General features: G+C 41.9%; 1 protein-coding gene across 1 annotated transcript in view; it reads left to right on the top strand.

The window, feature by feature from the left end:
- Positions 1-25,584, top strand: part of PMFBP1 (polyamine modulated factor 1 binding protein 1) — a 49,431-nt gene that overhangs the window by 6,610 nt on the left and 17,237 nt on the right. Inside the window, exons 4-10 of the mRNA XM_028143259.2 lie at positions 13,825-14,067; positions 17,394-17,615; positions 19,049-19,219; positions 20,094-20,204; positions 22,484-22,610; positions 22,710-22,867; positions 24,371-24,611. Coding sequence (XP_027999060.1) covers positions 13,825-14,067; positions 17,394-17,615; positions 19,049-19,219; positions 20,094-20,204; positions 22,484-22,610; positions 22,710-22,867; positions 24,371-24,611 — 1,273 coding nt within the window. The remainder of the gene's footprint in view (positions 1-13,824; positions 14,068-17,393; positions 17,616-19,048; positions 19,220-20,093; positions 20,205-22,483; positions 22,611-22,709; positions 22,868-24,370; positions 24,612-25,584) is intronic.

Raw genomic sequence — 25,584 nt, 5'->3', positions numbered from 1 at the left:
CTTATCTGGCCTTTCACACCTGGATTTGTGGCACCTGTGGTCATTGCCCTGAAAGACCAAATTATAGTTATATAAGGAGAGCAGCATCTACTAATAGATCTTAGACAAACTTCTACGTTAACCGAAGAATAACACCCCTTCCACCTGCTCAGAGGTGTCATTGCTCATTAGTGCAGCAGGTGCTCTTTTTGGGGGGAGTTGGGGGGGGGGCCAAAGAAACAGTTTGTATTTTATTTACATTTAGTATTATTTTGTCTTACTATCAGATGTACAGCATAGTGGTTAGACAATCATATACTTTAAAAAGTGTTCTCCCTGATATTTTCAGAACCCATCTGGCACCAGAAAAAGTTAATATTATTGTATTGACTACATTCCCTATGCTGTACTTTCTATCCCATGACTATTTTGTAACTGCCAATTGGTACTTCTCAATCCCTTCACCTTTTTCACCCAGTCCCCCAACCCACCTCCCCTCTGGCAACCATCAGTCTGTTCTCTGTAACTATGAGTCTGTTTCTGTTTTGTTTGTTTGTTTGTTTGTGAGTTGTCTTTTCTTTTATTATTGAATTTATTGGGGTGACATTGTTTAATAAATTATATAGGTTTCAGGTATACAATTCTACAATATATCATCTGTATATTGTATTGTGTGTTTACCACCCCAAGTCAAGGCTCCCTTCATCGCCATTTATCTCCTCCTTTACCCTCTTCTACCTCCCCCCACCTCCCTTCCCTTCCCTCTGGCAATCACCATATTGTTTGTTGTCTATGTCCATGAATTGTCTTTTCATTTTGTTGATGGTTTCCTTTGCTGTGCAAAAACCTTTTAGTCTTATTTCATTTCATTTGTTTATTTTTTTTCTTTTGTTTCCCTTGCCCCAGTAGATATTTCAGGGGTGGGGCGTAGGGACAAGAGAAATATCCAAGATTTTACTTCCTATGTTTTCTTCTAGGATTTTTATGGTTTTGAGTCTTACATTTAAGTCTTTACTCCAATTTGATCTTATTCTTGTATGTGGTATAAGAAGGTGGTCTAGTTTATTTATTTTTTGTATGTATCCAAATTTTCCCAACACCATTTATTGAATAGATGGTTTTTACCCCATTGTATGTTCTTGCCTCCTTTGTCAAACGATAATTGACCACATAGGCATGGGCTTATTTCTGGGCTCTCCATTCTGTTCCATTGATCTACATGTCTGTTTTTATGCCAGTATCACACTGTTTTGATTACTGTGGCCTTGTAGTATAGTTTGATATCAGCTAGCGTGATTCCTCCAACTTTGTTTTCCTTTCTCAAGATTGCTGTGGCTATTCAGGATCTTTTTGTGGTTCCACATAAGTGTTTGGATTATTGTTCTAGTTCTGTTAAATATGTCATTGGTATTTTTTAGCTGGTGCTCTTTATTGCCACATCTGTAGCTCTCTGCCTGCAGCTTTTCTTCTCCATGCGGGAACCCAATCACAGGGTGAGCTGAAGTGCAAAAGAGTCAGTGCCTCTGGAAGCAGCCCTCAATCAATGACTGATGGAGAGACAGTAGATTAAAAAGCCTCTCCCCCTTGCCCCTCAGTCAGAAATAATTCCAGGCGTGCTCTTCGCTGAGTCCCCAAGTTCCTCAATGGGACCCAGTGCCAGATGCCCTCAGTGGTAACTAGCTTGATAACACACCCTTCACAGCTTCCTGCTCTTCCTTGTCTTATTTTCTCTCTCCACTACCTGAGTTTCCTAAGGTCACCTCCCACAGGAACTGCTACCTGACACTCAGTTCCTTGTCACAGGGCTTGCTGCTCCCAGCGGTCCCCAAGCCAAGACCCGCAGTGACACTTTCCTACACGTGTGTGAACAGAAGGACCTCCCTCCTGGCACGGCCATCTTTCTTGAGATTGAGATTTTGAACTAATCCTTGTCTGCCACCTAAGCAGTTCCTCAGTGGAGGCAGCCTCCTTTCAGCTTGAGGTTTTCTCTCTTTGGGAACTCTAGCACTGAGTCCTTAAACCAGTCTCTAAATGTATCCACACAGGCTAGAGGGGCCAGCGGAGAAATATTTTCCCAAAGCTCTCTAAACACTTTGGGTTTCCAAGAATTCCTTACTTTGCAGTCTTCGTTTCCGTTTAGGGATTTGAGCTCTTGGCAACCATAAAGCAGGTGCCGCTGCACAGACCTGTTGCTGTACACCCAAGTTAGCTGCTTAAGGAACCACCAACCTCTTCGACGTTTGTGGTCAAGAATCCGGTCTCCCTTAATTGTGTCTGTTAGAGTTCTCCTAGGACTTACCACCTCCCTGTAAAAACCACAAATTGTTTCTCTTTAATACCCTAAAAATGCTACCAACAAAGCAATTCCACCTTATCTTACTGAGCATTGCTATTCTTTCCCCAGTAAGTCACAAATACAGAGAAATCCATTGGTTTTCCTAAAATGGTTCTCAGGAAGAATGTTATCATAATTTACTTCTTTCTAAATATTAATGTTTTAGAATATTTTCACCATTGCTGTCACAAGTTTATTTATTCCCCAAGTCAGGGAAAGCCATGTGGCTTATAAATACCTGGAAACCTGGAAGGAGAAAGATATTAAGTCACATTTTATTATTCTATTTATTTTTCAGAAGGTCTAACAGCTTGAAACAAGCTTTAAAATAGGCTCTTTTTTTCCCCCTAGCACTTAGTACAGAATTTAAATTGCAGGCTACGCATACAAATACACAATTAGAGGTGGACTTATACTCCTCCCCTCAGAAAATCCCTGCAATGTCTGCCTTCCACGAGGAAATGTAATATGGGAACAAAGGGGAAACGCAAAACTTTCCTGAAATGTTGACTGATATCTAACAAGGAGCTGGGGAAATAAGCAAGAGGTCATAATTCAGGACCATAGTTATACACGAAAATTAAATTAAAATTAATTATATCAGATGTTATCTGTAACTAAAGGAGTAGCAGGCAAGGAGTGGGTGATGAAGAAAGAAAATGTCATGACCTTGTAAATCAAGAATATTCTGTGTTCTGCCAGCATGTGTTGCTCAGTGGTTGAGCACCGACCCATGAACCAGGAGGTCACAGTTTGATTCCCTGGCAAGGCACCTGCCAGGGTTGTAAGCTCCATCCCTAGTATGGGGCATGCAGGAGGCAGCCGATCAATGATACTCTCTCATCATTGATGTTTATATCCCTCTCTCCACCATTCCTTTCTTTGAAATCAATAAAAACTTATGTGTGTGTGTGTGTGTGTGTTTAAAGAATACACTGGGTTTGGGCCTCCTGGAAGAACAGCTTTGCTTAGGGGCTAAGTTCGGCTGTTCCGGTGTGGCCTCAGTTTTTCGGGACTAGGCTCCGCCCTTGGGCATTAGGTTTGGCTGTTGGGGCTAGGCTAGGGTCAGCACCTAGGGACTAGACTGGCTCTTGGGCCTTGACTGGGCTATTTGGTGCTAAGTTCCGCCCTTCAGGAGTAGGTTTGGCTCTCCCGTTTGGATTCAGCTGTTCAGCGTTAGGCTCCGCCCTGGGGGACTGGCTTTGGCTGTTCGGGACTAGGTTGGAGTCTTAGGAGCGAGGCTGGCTCTTTGGGGCTGGGCTCGGCTCTCTGAGGGTTTGAGGTTCGACTCCTAGGCTCCGAGGCAAGGCTAGTCTGGAGGCCGGCATCAGTCTTTAATGATGTCCCACTGCACATGGACACATCACAGGCTTTTTGCTTGTGTTGGCAGTGGCAACTTACAGTGAGTCTAAAGTAAGGTGACCAGACGTCCCGCTTTTGGCGGGACAGTCCCGATTTTTAACAATTTGTCCCGCATCCCGCGGCGTTTTAAAAAAGTCCCGATTTTTGGAAAGAATGCTCGACAAGCTAGGGAACGGCGGGAGAACGGGAAGGGAATATACGGTTTTGGGCGGCCATGTGGCTATTTAGCCAGGATATGAGTTTTATATTATTTTTGTTAATTTTATAATGTTAAACTTTAATAATAACAAATAATTGTTGAGAACTGATTATCGAGAACTGCTTATCAAAGTTCGCATTGTTGATCAGTTGTTAGAATTCGACCACCATTGTTTGGACTTAATGAACAATGGCATTTTTTGGGATTGGCTACGACGAAAACATTTTGTAACTGTCTCTCAGACGATATACATCGTACTGCGTGCTAGTAAGCTAGTTAAACAAGTGATGTCATTACAAATCAGCTATTCAGATAATTTAGGTAAGTAATTTATTTATTTATTTCATAAATACATAAATTTTCTTGAATTTAGCAGACAGTACTCGTATTATTTATATTTTCTAGTGGCGGCAAAAAGTCTAGCGCCGGCCTTGAAAGTGACACTTACGACTTACGTTTCAGCAAATTCATGACCTTTTAAACAACGACAGCAATCTACTAAAAAAATTCACTCAAATGAGAAATATGCCAAAGAATAAAATAATACTATACATAATTTTTTATTTATTATATTTGTAAATTGTACTTATGTTGAAATTTTAAAAAATATATTACAATACTACTTTTGCATTCTATGAAAATTTTGTTGCTCCATATAGACCAAATTTTTAATCAAGACCCCCCTCCCCCCCGCAGGGTCAATGGTGTCCCGCTTTACCAATGTTAAAATCTGGTCACCTTAGTCTAAAGGTGTCTGAGCACCAGACTGGCCTGCAGGGAACAGACGCTCATTCCAACACCCCGCCCCATCCCTTCTGACTTCCATCAAGGGCCTGTCCAGAGAGCAGCAGCTGCCATGACTGGTTTCATTTCTGTGTACACCAACTTTACACAGCATTATAAAAACATATTTACAGACTTTCCATAGTGTTCCTATACTCAGGAGCAGAGATCCTTTCATCAGAAGGGATTATTTCTAGGGCTGTGCAACATAACATGCAAAAGGATCAGATCCCTTTGAGAGACTCCAGAGTCTGTTACAATCAAATTGACCTGAGCCCTTCAGGACTGGGCTCAGCTTTCAGTCTAGTGTCAGCACTTATGAACTAGAAAATAATTTTAAAAATAATAATAATAATAATACACTGTGTTCTAAAACCCAGTGAAAACTGAAGTAAAGCGAGTGACAGGCCTAGGGTGCAAAGTTTAAGAGGCCCTCACTCTTCAGGTGCCATCCTTTCACTTACTGGACTCCCAACTCCTGACCTCGAGAGTAAGAGTCTCCTTGATATTTGCATGTCAGTTGCTTCACTCTAATCCCTACCCTGCCCCAAAATCAAAAGACTGCCTCAATTGCCCTGACCGGTGTTGCTCAGTGGTTAGCATGTCGCCCTACACATCAGAGGGTCCCGGGTTCAGTTCTGGTCAACAGCACCTACCTGGGTTGCAGGTTTATCCCCGCCCCCAGTCAGGGCATGTGCAGGTGGCAACCAATCAATGTGTCTCACTCACATTGATGTTTCTCTCTCTCTCTCTCTCTCTCTCTCTCTCTCTCTCTCTCTCTCACTCACACACTCTTTCTCTCTCTCTCTTTCTCTCTCCCCGTGCCTCCCTCCCTTCTATTCTCTCTAAAAAGCAATGGAAAAAAATATCCTCAGGTGAGGATTAACAACAACAAAAATACACCTCAAAGTGAAAGGAGAAAAGAACAATAGAGATATTATGATGATCAAACCAGAAAAGGAAGGATCTCTAAACAATTTCCCAGACTCCTTTGGCCCTGGTGGTGACATGGGGAGAATAGCCTGATATTCAGTAGAATTCAAATTGTGAAACTCATCTTTGAAGTGTATGGGGGACATTATTTTTAGCATAAAACTCTGTAAGAAATTTGATTTCTGCAAATAGAAGTAATTAGTTGAATATATAAAGATTGATAGACTCTCAATGAAGATTATCACACAGAAATATCATTTTGAATCATTAGAAATAAAAAAGTAAATATACTAAATGCAATGTAGGATCTGGGATTTGATCCTGGAATAGAAAAAAAAACCACATTAGTTGAAAATTTCATAAAATTCAAATAAAGTATTAGTTTAAATAATAGCAGTCCACCAATGTTAATTTCTTAATTTGGACAAATATACTATGGTTATGTGAATTCTTTTTTTTTTCTCCATTTATTAAGGTGTTACATATGTGTCCTTATCCCCCTTTCTCCCCCACCTACCCTGCTCTTGCCCTCACCCCCCTGGAGTCTGTGTCCATTGGTTTGCTTATATGCATGCATACAAGTCCTTTGGTTGATCTCTCTCCCTTACCCTCACCCTCCCCTACCTTCCCTCTGAGGTTTGATGGTCTGATTGATGCTTCTCTGTCTCTGGATCTGTTTTTGTTCATCAGTTTATGTTGTTCATTATATTCCACAAAAGAGTGAGATCATGTGATATTTATCTTTCTCTGACTGACTTATTTCGCTTAGCAAATACTCTCCAGGTCCATCCATGCTGTTGCAAATGGTAGGAGTTCCTTCCTTTTTACAGCAGCATAGTATTCCATTGTGTAGATGTACCACAGCTTTTTAATCCACTCATCAGCTGATCGGCACTTAGGCTGTTTCCTTAGTTATGGTGAATTGTGCTGCTATGAACATAGGGGTACATATATCCTTTCTTATTGATGTTTCTGTTTTTCTTGGGATATATTCCTAGAAGTGGGATCACTGGGTCAAATGGGAGTTCCATTTTTAGTTTTTTGAGGAAACTCCATACTGTTCTCCACAGTGGCTGTATCAGTCTGCATTCCCACCAGCAGTGCACGAGGGTTCCTTTTTCTCCACATCCTCGCCAGCACTTGTCGTTTGTTGATGATAGCCATTCTGACAGGTGTGAGATGGTACCTCATTGTTATTTTGATTTGCATCTCTCAGATGACTAGTGACTTTGAGCATGTTTTCATATGTCTCTTGGCCTTCCTTATGTCCTCTTTTGAGAAGTATCTATTTAGGTCCCTTGCCCATTGTTTGATTGGGTTGTTTATCTTCCTTTTGTTAAGTTGTATGAGTTCCCTGTAAATGGTGGAGATTAAACCCTTATTGGAGATAACATTGTTAATTCTTAACATTAGGGGAAGCTGGATGAAGACTATATGAGAACTGCCTATACAACTTTTTCAATTTTTTAGAAATCTAAAATTATTTCAAAATAGTTTTTTTTTAATGTAAATCTCTGGTAAGCAGAGATCACTGATGAGAAGAACATCTAAACCATGAAGGTGCATCCCAAAGAAATGCATGTATCTTAAACATATAGTTCTATGTTCAAGAAAGTTTAAGTCGCCGAAACTGGTTTGGCTCAGTGGATAGAGCGTCGGCCTGCGGACTCAAGGGTCCCAGGTTCGATTCCGGTCAAGGGCATGTACCTTGGTTGCGGGCACATCCCCAGTAGGGGGTGTGCAAGAGGCAGCTGATCGATGTTTCTCTCTCATCGATGTTTCTAACTCTCTATCCCTCTCTCTTCCTCTCTGTAAAAAATCAATAAAATATATTTTTTTAAAAAAGAAAGAAAGAAAGTTTAAGTCTCTGGCAGGGTAGGTCAATTGGTTAGAGCATCATCCTGATATGTCAAGGTTGCAGGTTAGCTCCCCAGTCAGGCAAGAAATGTAATTTGTAGAAAATATAAAATGCAACAGATAAACTTATCTAGTGATCTAATGCTAAACTAGAGTTACAAGAGAAATATCTCAACACCTCAAGAAAGGGGGAAAAATGTTCATGACAATGACTGGAAATATATGAGACTTTCAGTTCTTAAATGAAGACAAAATATCAGCAGGGATCTATTATCAGAGCAATGCCAACCTGAGACAGAAGAGAGTCAATGAAAACTAGAACAAGGAATAAAATAGTTAAAAGGTATTTTGAAAAGCCAGCTTTAGGCAAATCAGCAGGGCCTTATGACATATTTAGAAGAGTACTTAAGGAATTGGCAGGTGTTATTACATAGCTGCTAGCGATTATTTTTGAGAACTCAAGAGGATAAAGAAAGTCCCTGTAGGCTGAAAGGGTAAATGAAGTGCTCATCTTTTTAAAAAGGGAAAAAGGACAACCTTGGTAATTATAGACCTGTCAGCTTAACTTCAATATCAGGGAAAATGTAGAACTTAACATCAATCAATTAGCATCAACTTGAAAAGCACAGAGTATGGGGTGGAAACCATTGTGACTTTTCAAAAGGCAAATCATGCCAGGCCAATTAATTTCCTTCTGTGACCAAGTGGCCACGGAGGCAAGAAGGGAACAATAGCTATAATCTCTTTGGCCATAAGTAGGACTAAATATGGGAACAGGTTCCTTCAGGTGGCCAGTGCTCTTCATCTTTTAAAATAGTTGAGGCCTGGATAGAAATCTATTTGAGAAGCATAGTGGACCACATGGCCTCCGGAATCATGTCCAATTCTCGATAGTCATTCTGAGAACTAGTCTTACTTCCATAGAATCATTTCCAAGTTGCTCATTTCCTCCAGACCTCAGTTTAAAGGTCAAAGAAGAATCTAATAAAATATCTGTCTTCATTAGAAAGAAAACTTTTTAAAAAGAGGACCAAAAAGTAATAGGAAATGCATTAATGCCTTAATGATACTGCTCTTTGGCACATACAAGTGAAATGTAGGCTTAATCCATAGCATGTCATTGTCTACTCATTTAGAATTAAGAAAAATAATCTTTTGAATACTTACGGATAAATAAGTAGAAATTCAATAGGTCTCTAATAAGTCTAGGCATTTCTCCAAGTCTTTGAAATTTGATTCCTCTAAACTCATAGGTATCTATAGCATGCAAATATTTAAAATTCTTATCCAAGAAAACTATTGTTTCTCTATATATATATGAGCCATTTTGGGATCTTTATAACCAGACACATTAGGGTAGGTCTTATGTTTGCCCTGTACTGAAAGACTTGAGTGAAATCTTATCACCTAGATGGTCTATCGTGTTACCACAAAGCTAAGAGAAACAGAATTTTGGCAAATTTTGTTAAGGATTTTATTGGGTATTTGCTTCACTAAAATACAGCCTTCTGACTTATGCCTACCCTGAATGTTCACTCATTTGTTTTAGTTCTATCTGCATTAAGTACTTACTATGTCTTTTTCTAAGTAGTTCTTCACCCCAGCTTAGCTGTATAGACAGAGGATTTGGGCTCTTGAGAACATCCCTATACGTGTGTGTGTATAAGCGCACATGTATACACACACACACACACACACACACACACACACACACACATATATATATATATATACTAGAGGCCCGGTGCATGAAATTCGTGCACGGAGGGGGGTTGTCCCTCAGCCCAGCTTGTACCCTCTCCAATCAGGGACCCCTCAATCCAGGACTGCTGGCTCCCAACTGCTTGCCTGCCTGCCTTCCTGATTGCCCCTAACCACTTCTGCCTGTCAGCCTGATCACCCCCTAACCACTCCGCTGCCAGCCTGATTGATGCCTAACAGCTCCCCTGCCAGCCTGTTTGCCCCCAACTTCCCTCCTCTGCTGGCCTGGTCACCCCTAACTGCCCTCTCCTGCAGGGTTGATCACCTCCAACTGCCCTCCCTTGCAGGGCTGGTCCCTCTCAACTGCCCTCCCTTGCAGGCCAGGTGCCTCCCAACTGCCCTCTCCTGCTGGCCATCTTGTGGTGGCCATCTGTGTCCACATGGGGGCAGGATCTTTGACCACATGGGGGCAGCTATATTGTGTGTTGCAGTGATGATCAATCTGTCTATTACTCTTTTATTAGATAGGATAGAGGCCTGGTACAGGGGTGGGGGCCAGCTGGTTTGCCCTGAAGGGCGTCTCGGATCAGGGTGGGGTTCCCTTGGGGCGTGGGGCGGCCTGAGCAAAGGGCCTGTGGTGGTTTGCAGGCTGGCCACGCCCCCTGGCAATCCAAGCGGAGGCCCTGGTATCTGGAATTTATTTTCCTTCTACAATTGAAACTTTGTAGCCTGGAGCAGAACCAAGCATGGGGCTCCCTCTGAGGACCACAGCCATTTGTGTTGGGTTTATAATTGAAACTTTGTTGCCTTAAGCGGGTGGGACCGGCCAGGGTGTGTGGAAAGCTTTGCTTCCCCTGTTGCCGGCGGCAACCCTGGCCTGCTCTCTCAAGCTCCATTCTGCCGCCATTTGTTTGAATTTGCTTACCTTCTATAATTGAAACTTTGTAGCTTGAGTGGAGACTTAGGCCTGCAACGGCTGGCAGAAAGCTTGGCTTCCTCTGTTACCTAGGAAACCTTGCTCTCTGTGGCTGTAGCCATCTTGGTTTGGGTTAATTTGCATACTCACTCTGATTGGATGGTGGGCGTGGCTTGTGGGTGTGTTGTAGGTATGGTCAATTTGCATATTTGTCTATTATTAGATAAGATATATATATTATTTCCAAGTCTCTTCTCCCTGAACCTCATTTACAGGAAGGGGTGAAAATTCTTTTGAAAAGAATGAAAGCACTTAACTGAAAACATTTCATATAAATACTGGAAATTATAGCTACACAAAGTAAATACAAAATTTGGCTTTGTTTGGCTCAGGAAAGAAGTCTCATCAGCTTCCCCCCCAAAGAAACCAGATATTCAGGCCAAGAGTTCAGCTGGTCTTGACCTAGGGTTTCTTTTGCCTGGTTACTATTGTGGTCAATTTTCTCTGTCTGCCTTCTCTATTCTGAGACATTAAGGATGAAATGAACTTCTATGAGAGCCAAAGAGAGTAAATCAGATTGAACGACACAATCAGCTATAGACTTTCTGGTTCTGAGCTGGACTAAGCCTCCCTTATCTGTGCTGCCCCAGCCACTCTCACTAGAGATGATTTTCTCCTGGCTCCCAGCTCTTACTTAATTAATCTCATTAAAACTCCATCTCTCCAATTACTCAGACCAAAACCTGGAGTCATCCTGTTTGGATGACCATCATCCCCCACCACCTAACATCTAACACAGCAGCAAATCCTGTGGGCTCTATTTTCAAAATATATATAGAATCCAGCCATTTCTCCCACCTACTGCTACCACCTTCGTCCAAGCCATCATCCTTTCTCATCCACATCCTTGATGTAGCCTCCTGGCTGGTCTCCCTGCTTCTGCCTTCCTATAAATTGATTTTCATATATATATTTTTATATATTATTGATTTCAGAGAGAAGGGAGAGGGAGAGAAAGATAGAAACATCAATGATGAGAGAGAATCATTGATCAGCTGCCTCCTGCACACCTCACACTGAGGATCAAGCCCGCAATCTGGGCATATGCCCTGACCGGGAATCGAACTGTGACCTCCTGGTTCATAGGTCAACACTCAACCACTGAGCTACGCTAGCTGGGCACCCTATAGTTGATTTTCAATAGGACAGCCAGCATGTCCTTTGTAATATCTACAGGAGATCCCGTCAATCCCCCCTGCTCAGTACCCTCCAATGGTCTTTCCTGAAAGGAAAAGTTAAAGTCTTTAGAATGGCATATATGGCCCTAAAGAACCTCACCTCTCTTTCCTTTCACCTCACCTGGTACCTCTCTCCCTTTTCCTCTCTCTGCTCCAGCCAGAACAAAGTGACTCCTCAAACACCACTGGGCTCCTCTCACCTCCAGGCCTTGCCACTTGCTGTTATTTCTCCTTGAAGTATTCCTGCTTAGATTCCCACTAGGGTCCTTCCCTGTCTCCTTCAAGTCTTGGCTCAAATGTCATCTTCCCAACGTGGTCCTCCATGAAAACAATTAATTCAGAATTACAGCTGCCTCCATCCTGGCATTCCTCATCCCTCCCCTGCTTCACCCTCTTCCATGGCACTCTTTCCCTTTAATGCACTACATATTTTACTGGAAGGCAGAGAATCTGTATGTTTTATAAACTTCTGTATCCCCATTATCTAGTGCTTAGCACATACTAGGTGCACCATAATATTTGCTGAACAAATTCATTAAATGAAAATATAATATCAACACAACAGCTATTATTATTTCTAGCAGCATCTATAATAATAAAAGAGTAATATGCTAATTAGACCAGACATCATTCTGGACGTCCTTCTTGATAAAGCTGGAGCCAGAGGGAAGCCAGCCCAGGTCCCAGATGCCGGCGGGTGGCTGGAGGGAAGCCAGCCTGGGTCCCGGATGCTAGAGGGAAGCCGGTGCCAGCAGCTGGGGAAAGGAAGGCCTACTCTTGCATGAATTTTTGTGCATCGGGCCTCTAGTTATTTATAATAGCCAAAATCCAAAACAATCCAACTATTCATTAACTGGTAAACAGATGAACAAAATATGGTATATTCGTACTATTCATCAATATAAAAAGGTCAGAATAGTGATGCTTGGTAGAGTCTGGATGAACCTCAAAAACATTTTCCCGAGTGAAAGAAACCAGACAAAAAGATGACATTCTATACAATTCCATTGATATGAAATGGCTGGAAAGGGTAAATCCATAGAGGCAGAAAGCGGATTAGTGGTGGCCTGGAGCTGAGGGAGGAACAGGAGTGACAAATGGGCATAAGGGAACTATTTGAAGTGACAGAAATGTTCTAAGGCTAGATTGTGCTCACGATCACACAACTCCAGGTTGCCACAAATCATTACGTTGTACACTTACAATGGTTGGATTTTATGGTATCTAAAGTATACCTCATTAAAACTGTTAAGAAAAACAGTTCATTTTTTAAATGTTTAAAAGTACTCTGTTAATGAAGCCAAGGCTGCAAGTTCAAATTCTTGGGAACCAATAAGAGTGCTCATTCTCCATTTTATTTCCTTCTCTCTTTCAATACTTCGCTGTGTATAAATCTCCTATCTGGGTTCCATAGGAGCAGACATGGCCACTGCCTTCCAGGAGTTTATCATCTATTGACAATATGATATGCTCAGAAATCATGACAATGCAAGGCAGAATGTACAGTGCCTTGTTAAGGACATGCCAGTAAAGTCTATGGTATTGATGCAAAGACACCTTTGCAGGGAAAACAGGAAGAAGAGCAGGATTTGCACAGGGTTTTAAAGAACGAAAAGGAGGATAAGAAGCAAACACAGGAGCTAAGGGACACCCTCTTCATTCACCTCTTTCACGTGTCATCAGGCATGTTGGGCAAGAAAATATAGACACATTAGTGCAAAGACCTCAGTTGTACTAGATAAACAACTCAGGACTATGTCCTGCCAGAAAATACTCGACACAAAGTAGGTGTTCAACATATGTTTATTGAATGAATGACTGAAAATGTAGGATGGTCTAGCAGCATTTCAGGTAAATTGTGTATTGGCATGGAGAACTATCTACCTACCTATCTGACAATCTACCACACACACACACACACACACACACACACACACACACACACACAGCCTCTGCAAGGTCACATCTTCTATCAGCAAAAGGAGACAGAGTCAGTGGCCAGACATGCCTGAACAATATCTCTGCCTCCCATTTCCCACCATCCAGAAACCTGTTTCCTCAAAACCCCACCAAGAGTTTACCCTTTTATCTAGGCATTTTTAATAATCAAGATTAGTCCAAGGACCATGACCAGAAATTCATTACCTTCCAGGTCAACTGTGTTATTTTTATATGTGAAGATGAAACATAAGCATATTATCACATATATCTTTATACTACTCTCTAGTTCAATCCTTTATGTGTGTTTTTTCTTCTGACCTAAATAAGAAGAACGGTAGGTCTAAGTAGTAAGAAAGAACTATGGTTTTTTTCTTCTTTTAAATCCTCTTATAGAGTGGAAATACAAAGTGATGTTTCATTGTGAATAGAGTAAAATGTTTAATAAGTGCTCTGTAGATGAAAAGATAAAAGGATGGGTAAATGGATGTGAACTGTTGAACAAATTTTTAAAAAATCAAAGTATGAATGCATGCTTAGTAACACTCTAAAGCCTTTTCTGTGTGTTTTACCTCAATTACAGAATAAGAAGCAAGCATTCGCATTCGAGGAATCACAGATGGAGTTTGGGGCCAGTAAACAGTGTCACCTGAGACAACTCCAACAACTCAAGAAAAAATTGCTGGCCCTTCAGCAAGAACTGGAGTTTCGCACGGAGGAGTTGCAGACGTCTTACTGTTCCCTCCTGCAGTATCAGTCTGTCCTAGAGAAGCAGACTTCCGACCTGGTTCTTCTTCACCATCACTGCAAATTGAAAGAAGATGAGGTATAGCTAGAGTTACTATGGAAGTGTCTCATAGGCTCATGTACCTACAGAAAACAGGCCAAGCCTACTAGAAAGCAAACATTGGACTTACAGAGGAGAGCTTCACAACATCCTGAGCGGGTTTTATCAGCTTTCCCTCTTTAAGTCTTGATCTTTTCGAAGCTGAGCAGAGGGAACTAAGCAGAATGGTATAATTGGGTGAGACCTCCAGTACTGATGCATGTGGGGTATGTGTTCCGAGTGTGTGTGTGTGTGTGTGTGTGTGTGTGTGTGTGTGTGTGAGAGAGAGAGAGAGAAAGAGAGGGAGAGAGAGAGGGAGAGAGAGAGAGAGAGAGAAGTGTGTGAAGGCCCATCAATTCCATTTTATTACCATTGCAATTTAAATGCAAAAGACTCTAAGTCTCCGAGGGTTATTTTAAAAAAAAGCATAAGGCCCATTAAATGAACCATTTTAGAAAAAATTATCAAGTTTTGATAATATATAAATTTCTGACACTGGCACAGTTTATAAGGGAACCAGACATTGGATCTGAATCACACATTGAGAATACCAGGTCAGACCTTTTTGCAGACTGGAGTTTGAGATCATCTAGTCTTACCCGAACTATATTCTGGACATTAATTTCTATTCATGTCCCAAGATTCTATTTTTTTTATATTTTTATTAATTTCAGAGAGGAAGGGAGAGGGAGAGAGAGATAGAAACATCAATGATGAGAAAGAATCATTAATCAGCTGCCTCCTGTACACCCCGCACTGGGGGTTGAGCCCGCAACCCGGACATGTGCCCTGACCAGGAATCGAACCTTGAGCTTCTGGTTCATAGGTCGATGCTCAAACACTAAGCCACGTCAGCCAGGCAGGATTGAATTTTTTAAACCAGAGAGAAAATCCTTGTGGAATCCCAGGTAAATTCTAAGACCAAAGCTAGAACCTAACCCAGTTGAGCAATGGTAGCACTAGCAACAGTAAAACCGTGGGTTCTAAGTAAAAGGACAGGCAGCCTCCCTGGCTTTTCTTCCTTTGCCTTTAAAGGTAAAATTCCAATGACTGTCTTGGATGGTGGTGGTGGTGGTGGGATGGTGGTGGTGGTGGTGGGTGTGTGTGTGTGTGTGTGTGTGTGTGTCTGTGTGTGTGCTGTTGCTTAAAGACTAACTCCAGGGGTTTTATGAAGGGCCTTAAAGAACAGACTTTATTTTAAAAGGGAATGTTATGGCCAATGAGAATTTCTTAGAAAGGATTAGGTGGGAAAGGAACAAAGAAAGATTATCCTACAAAATATAATCTGGAACAAAGCTGGTGAGCATGAATTGTGGTTTAATAATGCTAATGCAGGACTGTTGTTACTAGTAAAACTCAGTATAATTTAAACAATAGTTCAGCCTGGATAAAGTGACCCTGAATTAGTTGTGATTCTATTTGGCTGAGTATAACAGAAAACCCCCAAGTAATAGTGCTTAAATAAGATAGTTTATTTCTATGACATATAAAATAAGGTCTAGGAATGTTATGGTAACTGCGTATGTCATTGGGTACCTAGGGTCCTATCTTTCAGCTCCATCATCATCGGCTCAAGGCTTCCATTTCAAGGTGGCTGCTGGAGCTCCAACCATCACATCCTTGATCCAAATAATCAGGATAGAATTTGGGGATGTGGAGAGAAAGGCACACTGCTCCCTTTTAAGAATACTTTAAAAGCCCCATACATGTTCACTTTTATATCAGTGGCCAGAATTAGTCACATGGTATAGCTAGGAAGCCTAGGAAATGCACTGTTTTAGTGAGGTGCACTGCTGTTCCAAATAAAGTCAAGGTTCTATCACTAATGAGGAGGGGAAGCATTGATGGGGCAGGTAGCAGTAACATTAGTAAGCAACAGTCACTGATACAGATCCCAAACCAGGAAAGTACTGGAAAAATTACTTTAGGCATTGTGCCAAATTCCCTCAATACTTTAATACACAAAGACATCAAGCTTCTGTCTAAGGTTGGGTTTCCCAATATCAGACCCTAAGACAAGGAGATGAATGTAAGTAGTTAATTCAGGAGGTGATCCTAGGGAGCATAGTGAGAGTGTAGGGAAGTAAGTCAGAGAAGGGCAGGAAGCCCATAGAGAAAAACTATTCAGATCACAGTTGTCGACAGCTGGGGTTCGGTCCCTGGAGAACTCCTAGAAATGGTGTAGAATACTCCCCCGTCATTGGTAGAGGACTGCACTGAGAGTACTAACTCCCCAGTACTTGTAACCTGCCTTGTCTTGCTCCTCTGCTTGCGTGGCCCCTGGGGAATGAACAGCTCTTAAGCAAAGAGTTAAAGATGCTAGTGGTTGGAAGGAATGTAACATGCAAAGGAATGGTGAGTGCCAAGGGGCTATCAACAGGCCACTGGCAGCTTCGGTTACAAACATTTGAATGTGAAATATGCCCTTTCCTCTTTCTCCTTCCCTAATAAACACCTCAAACTAAATGATCCTTTTCTAGGAAGAATCTGAAGTGGCAGGCAACACGTGTAATTAGCTTAGACCAATAGATTGTGTTCTATTCAAATTCTACACTGAACTATTTGAACCAAACTTATGCCTTCCTTGGCGATTTGTCTGCTCTTAACTCCTTCCATATGTGTCAGCCAAGTCATACAATTTAGCACTCTCCACTATGTACATTTGTTTGCTCATTTTAAATTATATCTCCCCAAAATTATCAGAGTTTATAAACTCTGAGTGAGGAGCCTGTGTCGCATAGATATGTATCCCCTCAGCACCCAAGACATTGCTCATGAGCATTCAGTGAATGTGTCCATTGGTTGGCTAATTAATTGATTAGGAAGAAAAGAAATCTAAATAAGGATTGTACAAATCTCAGAGGAACTTCGGGTCATGTTGCCCTACTGTCTCCAGGGAACTTTGCTGACATGGACCTGTGTGCCCAAGGTGCTCTACATCTTCTAAATTAGACCCCTAGAGAATATCTAGGGAAGAGAGAAAACTGGTGTTTCAAGCCCTTGAAAAACTTTTTTAATGGAGCTATACAAATGGATTCCTATTAATCAACTAACAAGTCTTTACAAAATTCTTACTACACACCCAGCAGAATGGGAAATAAATATGGTCCTTGTCTTTAAGAAGCTTAGCATCTAAATAAGACAACCTTTTTTTATTTCTAACCATTAACATTCTGATATTATATTGTAGCTTTTAGATGTGTGCTGGGTCCTGTGTTTCTTAAGATGAGTTAAGATATAAGACTCTGCATGGAGTCTCATAGCCATATTCTTTTCTCATTAGATGCTTCTATGGGTTCAGTGTGGTTTCATTCCTACACCAACAGGTGATTCTGTATGAGGAGGAAATTGGAACGCATACTGGAAACACAGGGCAGAAGCTCCATTTGGCACAGGAGAAACTCGCCTTGGCCGGGGACAAGATTGTCTCCCTAGAAAGAAGCTTAAACCTCTACAGGGATAAATACCAGACTTCCCTAAGCAACATTGAGTTACTGGAATGTCAAGTGAAGATGTTGGAGGGGGAACTCAGCGGGATTGTCGGTCAGGTAGGACCTAAACTAGGCCTCTCAAACCAGGAGCTCCAGCGAGTGGACAAGCTCCCAAGTGGTCCCCTGTACCAGCCCCAGCCTCCGCTGCCAGAAACTCAGACCTTCAACCAGATGTCATTCCTCCCCTTGAATTGCGCAGCCCTCAGCTTTGAACATCCAGCCTTCATATCCCCTTTAAGATTGTTCCTTAAGAATTTTGAGGCCCTTAATCAATATAAAAAGCCACCACTTCAAATAAGGCAGAAAGTGAGTTACCAAATGAGTTCTCAAATCTGCCATGTTCTCATGGGGGTCTGGTGAAGGGCTCTTCTAGGTCATAGGACTCATGCAAAGCATGACTTCAGGATCAAACAGGAGGAGAAAGCTACGAACCATGGGAACAAAGAGCCAAAATGCCTGAATTTGTATTTGTTTTTCAGTGGCTTTTTTTTTTCATTACACAAGTAATACAGGCATACTAGTACTGATGAGAATGTTAATTGATACAATGTCTTTGAAGAGCAATTGTGTGATATCTATCAAAGTCTTAAATATATCCTATCAGTCCTACTTCTATGAATTTAATTTACACATATACCAGAAAAATGTACTCAAAGATTTCTATGCAAAAATATTCAAGTTCATTTTAGGAAGAAAAAAAAAAACTTGAAAACAACCTATAGTCTCATTAATAGGAGACTAGATAAATACACTTAAAAGGAATTTAAAAGAACAAGATAAAGGCACATGTACTAATATGGATAAATTTCTAAGACATCTTATTAAGTGAAAAAATCTATCTTTATGTTTTAAAAAGACAACATAATATTTGCATTCTACAGGTTTGTTTATATGTATGTAAATGTACAGATAAAGTTCTAGAAGGCTATGCAAAAATGGTCATCTTCGAAGAATGCAGTGAGTATAGGATTAGTGGAGGTGATCAAAGAGAAATTTTAATGTTCCAATGTTTTAGAAAGGTAAGGTACACATGCATTACTTGTGCAATTTGAAATTAATTTTAAAAGTAGATGTACAAGTAACAAAATGAAAAATGTCCTCAATAAATTGTCAAGTAAAAACACAATTTACATTAGTGTATAGAAGACTTTTCATTTGTGTAGACAAAAAACTAGGGGGGTTTATACATATACATATATGCATAAAATTTCTGAAAAGATACCCAAAAAACTGGTAACAAGGATTGTATTGCAGGAGTCATAGAAGGCCAAGGTGGAAGAACTGACTTTTCAGTGTATTCTCTCGTGAACTGTTTGAACTTTATACCATATTTTTACACTTGTTAATTTTTTCCTTTGTTAAGAAAGTTATGATTCACATGTATGAACATAAACTTCTAGAATATAAATCGAGTGGTTTTTTTTCATGCTCACAGCATTCTTAACTCAAAAATTATGAACAAAACCACCCCTTATTTTTAAACATCCTAGGAACCTGAGAACAAGGGCGATCATTCAAAGGTGCGTATATACACTTCTCCCTGCATGATTCAAGAACATCAGGAGACCCTGAAACGACTCTCTGAAGTCTGGCAAAAGGTCTCTGAACAGGATGATCTAATCCAGGAACTTCGAAATAAGCTAGCCTGCAGTAATGCTTTGGTAAGTGCCTTCTTCTAGAACACTTTTCTGAGACCCAAAACAAAGCCAAGAGAAAAGAAAGGAGGGAGGGAGAGAGAGAGAGTCACCTAAAGTAATCTCTTTCACCAAGACTCCTCAAATGTCTTAAATAAACTTGCCTCTGCAAGTTTTTATTCATATTCTCCCTAGTATGCATTCTCCCCACTCACACTAAGTTCAAGATTGTAAGGAGTCATAAAATCTTTCACACAACTTAAGTGCTCATCAATAATGATTAAAGAGATATCCACATTAGAGAATACAGTGCAACCAAGAAAATGGATTAAGCAGATCTGTAAGGGCTATATAGAAGGATGCTTGTGATAAATTGTGAAGAATAAGTTGCAAATCTTATGTATGGTTCCACTTTTGTTTATCAGTGTCTTTGATCATGATATAGAAGTATTGTCAATTTCCAGTATATAAGGGAACAAAAATTTCATGTTTTTTATTTTTAAAAAGTACATACACATTTGCCCATTCCATTAAAAATTTTTCCTTCTTTAATTCTTGAACTTTGAATCCCATCTTCTGATAGATTAAGTGCATCTTTCCTAATTCACAGCCTCCAAAGAACCTTCATCTGCCTAACAAACTGGACCACACAGGTTCAGGAGAGAGTCCAAAATGTGTCCACTGACAAACTCAAGACAAATCACTGTCTATGCCTTAGTGAACCTTGATGTAAGATTGAGAACATAATTCCTGCCCCAGATCAACCCCACAGGAAGTGTGTAATGAATTATATAATGTTACAAGAAACTTAGGCTATTAAAAGGAACACCCTGCTAAAACAGTACTAGTATAAACACGATACATTGATCATGCAGCCTAACCTACTTGGGCTCATTTGCAGGTTCTGGAGCGTGAGGAGGCGTTGATAAAATTACAAGCAGACTTTGCTTCTTATACAGCCACCCACCGACATCCTCCTAGCTCCTCGGAGGATTGTGAAGACATCAAAAAGGTGGGACAACTTTTGCTTATTTGTGCCGGGTGAATCCTGTCAATTGGGGTTTGATTCTGAGTTTTCCTGCCTATTTTTAATTTTTATATTACATTATATTTTATTTTGTATTTGTGTGACCTTGGTTGGCCCTGCCACATGGATACTGCCATGCACTAGTGAGTGTGTCTGCCAGCATTAGATTTTGGGATTGGATTTTGGAATTGCACCTCTCTCTTAATGTACTTCCATCAGTCCACCTAAACCAGATAGAGAGTCCTGTTGGCTTGCCAGATTCATAAGGACCATTCCAGCATTCTAGCGTCTGGTTGGAGTTGAAAAGTAGCAAATTTAGGGAAGATTATTAATTCAAATTCACTCTCTTTTTGAAAACCTGATATTTTAGATACTCAAAGGCATCTCAAAAGTTGATTCTCATAATGAATAAGCATTTAAACCATGTAAACAAATAGCAAGATTTGACCAACCAATAGTCAAAACTAAGTCAGGTCTCCTCCTAGGTGAGTCATGCCTGAACTTGTGGTACAAGAAGGGCAGCCTGCTGAGGCTGAAATAGGGACAGCGAGGGTGGCAGAGAGAGTAGATGACACATATATAAGTTCTCCAAGGGGTCCCCAGTTGGGGAGCAGGGACTCCTCTTTCCAGGACTTTTTGATCCCAGAAAGTTTGAGTGAATGAGGGATCAGTATTGAACTTTGGAGTTTCCTCATTGGACATCTGTCAATATTTATTTTAAAGGTCAGTTCCATGTTATTCACATCCTGACCTGCAGCAAGGATAGAACTCTTTTTTTTTTATTTTTGTCTGAAAAGTGTCTTCATTTCTCCCTTACTCTTCATTTTTTATAGAGTTAAAAAACACATGACATTAAATGTTCCATCTTAGCCACTTTGAAGTGTACAGTTCATCCATGTTAAGTATGTTCACATTGGTGTGCAACCAATCTCTAGGACTTTTTCATCTTGCAAAACTGAAATTCTGTATCCACTAGACACTAATTCCTCTTTTAACATTTCTTTTTTTTTTTAAATAATACAGACTTTCCCAAGAAACAGGATATACCTTCCCCCACCATTTTATATATCCTATCCAAAGCCTTCGTGTTGCCTGGATATTCTATTGGGAAGCGAACCATCCACATCTCAGTTAATGCCAGCAGTCCTCTCGCCCTCCACCGGCCTGACATAGGCTGGGCTTTGGAGTCCCTGCAGTGCCCACCTGAGTCATGTGGTGACTGGCCTGTATTTCTCCAGCTGTCCCCTGCCTTCCTGCTGCAGGCCTCCCTCACTGTCAACTCTGAAGTCACATGACTATCTCTTCCCACCTCCGTTGATGCCCAGACATCTCATTGCTCCTCCTCTGCCAAGTGTATATGTCCCTGCCTTCTCTTGGTTACAGCCCATCTCCCTCTCCTTCAGGATAAAAGCCAATGTCCCTGCCAAGGGACTACAGTCCCATGTGATGTGACTGCCCCTTAACTCCCTCACCTTATCTCCTGCCACTTTCCCCATCACTCACTCCACTGTAACCACATGGCCTCTTCCATGTTCCTTCTCCGGGGTCTTGTCACTGGCTACAAAGCTCTTCCCTCAGATACCTACAACATGCTCACATTCTTACCTCCAGCAAGTCACTGCACAGTGAGGCCAACCAACCCATCCTATTTAATATTGCAACCCCACATACCTGTCTCTGCCCCATTACCTCCATTCCCCTTTGTTGTTCTATTTCTTCTTCCATAGCACTTACCAATTTCTGTTTTCTATAAGTCACTACTTATTATGCTCATCCCCCCAGACAGTCAGCTCCATGGGGGTAAGGATTTGTGCCTGTGTTGTTTGCAGTACCTGGGACAGTGCCTGGCACATGGTACATGCTCCATCAATGACACTGATTGTTATAGGGAGGAAGAATTGGCTTCCTTTGTACACATTCAATGTGAGTGTGAGAAGTCTGCCATATCCTTTTTTTATTATATTTTTAAGTGGATATGTAATTAACAGACCATAAAATTCACCATTTATAGTGTCTAATCAGTGTCATATAGTATATTCACAGAGTAGGGCCACATCACCACTAATTCCAGCACATTTTCATCAATCCAGAAAGAAACTGGTATCCATGAAGAGCCACTCCCCATCATCCACCCCTCCCCCAACCCCTGGCAACCACTACTCTGCTTCCTACCCTCCGGATTTGCCTGTTCTGGACATTCGGGATTTTAGAAAGCATTCTTCCCCCATGTTCTGACCCTGCCCTGCTCTTTTCCATCTTTCCAGATACTGAAGCACTTGCAGGAGCAGAAAGACAGCCAGTGCCTGCACGTGGAAGAGTACCAGAACCTCGTGAAGGACCTGCGCATGGAGCTCGAGACCGTGTCAGAACAAAAGAAAGACATCATGAAGGGTACACCGTGGGCTGGTGGGCTGTGGCCAAAGGGCGGGGCCCAGAAGGAAGGCGGCAGCCGCCTCTAAGTCAGAAGCCCCCTGTCTGGCCCCACTGTAGAAATGATGAAGTTGGAGCTGGACCTGCACGGGCAGCGGGAGGAGGCATCTGCCCACATGGAGAGGAAAGACAAGGAGGTCATCATCCTGCAGCTTCGGCTGCAGGAGCTGCAGACGCAGTTCACCGAGGCCCAAAAACTCAGCTTGAAGAAAGACACGGTGAGGCGAGGAGCTCTCTAGTCGGAACTAGCAATAGGGCGGGTGCGAGGCCAGGCCTTGGCCAGATAGAGCACGTTCGGCAATTCTGCACCCACTGTGAATGCTTGGGGAGCATCAACACATGTACCATGTGTACCATTGTCTCTTCGGGCCCAGAGACGATTCTGAGGACTTCTTCAGTACTTCCCATAGCACATAATAAATAAATAAATAAAATAGCATTACCTTAATAGAGATGTTGCCTCTGTAAGAAAGAGATTTGTCCCCAGTCCTGCAGGGCAGATAGTTAGGGACACACTTGGCATTGTTCCTTTATGCTTTTGTTCATGCTTGATAGTGGAAAGAAATAGTATAAAATAATGTGTAGCCTAATTAAGACTATAGAGTGAATTTCAATTTTTAAAAATGACAAATACCTTAGCATATGCAAATCAGGCAGTTTGAAAATATTAAGGGAGCTCCGCCCTAAAGGATCTGTAGTTGCCAACATAAATCAAGGCCCTGGAGAAGCTTAGGAATGAAACCAAGGACAAAAGCTTCTGTAGTCAATACTATCCAGCTCTAAACTTGATCAGAGCGAGTAGAAATAATCCAACTAGTTGACTGACTGGTCATCCACACCTCCAATTTCAAGGCACAGAGGTGATCCATCAGTCAAAATAGAGGCATGTGGACAGATGACAGCAAGAAGCAAGGCATCTGGTGGGCGTGGGGGGAAACTTTGAGTCATTCATATATTTATCCAACAAATATTTTTGAGCTCCTAAGATGTGCCAAGCACTGTTCTAGGCACTAAAAATATTATATAATTGTACTTATAAAACCTATAAAATTTTATTAACCAATGTCACCCCAATAAATTTAACTTTTAACAATAATTTTTAAAAAGACTGTAATAAAACATCCTTACTCTCATGGAGCTTACATTCTAGTGTGGAAAGACAGACAATAAACAAATAACAGAATTAGTATGTCAGATACTGATAAATTCCTAAAATAGCTTGGTGGCTGTTTTATTCAGGGTGGTCAGGGAAGGCCCCTCTGACAAGGTGACATTTGGGAAGAGAGTTGAATGAAGTGAGGGAGCCACGCAGGCAAAGGTCTTGAGAGAATAGCAAGTGCAAAAGCTCTCAAGTGGGAGTCCCCTTGGCGTGCTCTAGGAAACCACCTCTTGCAATTAAGGTGGGGGTGGCAAGAGGTGAGGTCAACCTAGTAGCCAAGGACCAGGTCAAGAGCATAGCATCCTGGGAGGCCTTTTTCTAAGTGAGATGGAGCCAGTGGATGGTTTTGATCAGAGGTATACAAGATCTGACTTGCATTTTTAGAGCCACCCACCCCCCTCTGGTTGCTGCAGTGAGGGGTGGCAGGGAGCTAAGGTAGGAGGCTATTGCAATATCCAGGCATGAGAAGATGGTGGCTGTAAGAGGGCTCCAAACAGTCTCTGGTTGACTTTGTCCTGCCACTGTCAGGCCTTCATTAGCATTCACACGTTGCTTTCCTCAGCTCATCCAAGAGAAAGATGAAATGCTGCACGAGCTAGAGAAGGAACTGACACAGGTTCAGACAACCCTCCTGAAAAAAGAGATGGAGTTTGAGAAGCAGCAGCTGATGACGACAGAACTGGAAATGACCCTCCGGGAGATGAAGCAGAACACATGCCAGGTGGAGTGTGGGGCCCTGCAAGCCGAGGTGGAGAAGCTGAAGGACTTCCTTGAAAATGCCCAGCAGCAGCAGAGGATGGCTGGTGAGGCCCCAGCAAGCGCTACCCACCACACTCCCAACACATGGAGCTAGAGCCCCTTTCTCTCTCTAAATGGCCATCCCCCTCTGCCTCCCTACTTTCTCACTTCAAGTCTTCCTTTGATCTCATCTCACATCTCAGCAGTTACTTCATTCACCTCCAACCTCACCTTCTCTCTGGAACCTTCACCACACAGCAGGTGATCAGTTTGGGCAAGTGAACTGCCTGCTGTTTCCTCAGCAGTTCAGATAAAGACCCTCTCCTTTCTCTGCCAGGGAGGGCAGGCTCTGTACTTAGTTTCTTTGCACCACATTCCTCTCCATCTTCTCCAGATCCTTTGTCCCACAATTCATCTCTTCCTTTCCTGTTTTTGTTTTTAATCCTCACCTGAGGATGTTTTTCCATTGATTTTTGAAAGAGAGGCAGGGAGGAGGGAGAGAGAGAGAGAGAGAGAGAGCGAAACATCAATGTGAGAGAGGCACATTGACTGGCTGCCTCCATCACACACCCTGACCAGGGCCGGGAATCAAACCCACAACTGAGGTATGTGCCCGTGACTGGGAATTGAACCCATGACCCTTTGGTTCACAGGCCAATGTTCCAACCACTGAGCAAAACCGGCCAGGGCTCCTTCCCTAGTTTTTTTACTCTTTCTCCCCTTTTTTTGGGAGGGGGGGGCCTCCAAAAATTCTCTTCTGTGTCCTTGTTCCACTGCTTTCTCAGAGGTCACCAGTAGCTTCTTGCTTGGGACATAGGGTTTTCTATAGGGTAATGAAAATGTTCTAGAATTAGATATTGAGGATGGTTGCTCACCTTTGTGAGGATGCCAGAAACCACTGGACTAGACACTTTAAAAGGGTAAATTTTGTGTTATGTGACATAGAAATTGGGGGAAAGTAAAAGGTCCAAAGCCGGGCTTCCTCGCCCTCCTTTGACTCTGTGTGTCTGTGCTGTTGGCCAGCCTACCTCAACAAGT

Source organism: Eptesicus fuscus, chromosome 21 (assembly GCF_027574615.1).
Source record: "Eptesicus fuscus isolate TK198812 chromosome 21, DD_ASM_mEF_20220401, whole genome shotgun sequence".
Classification (NCBI taxonomy): domain Eukaryota; kingdom Metazoa; phylum Chordata; class Mammalia; order Chiroptera; family Vespertilionidae; genus Eptesicus; species Eptesicus fuscus.
Note: the sequence above shows the minus strand (reverse complement) of the source record. Positions and strands in the feature narration are given on the sequence as shown.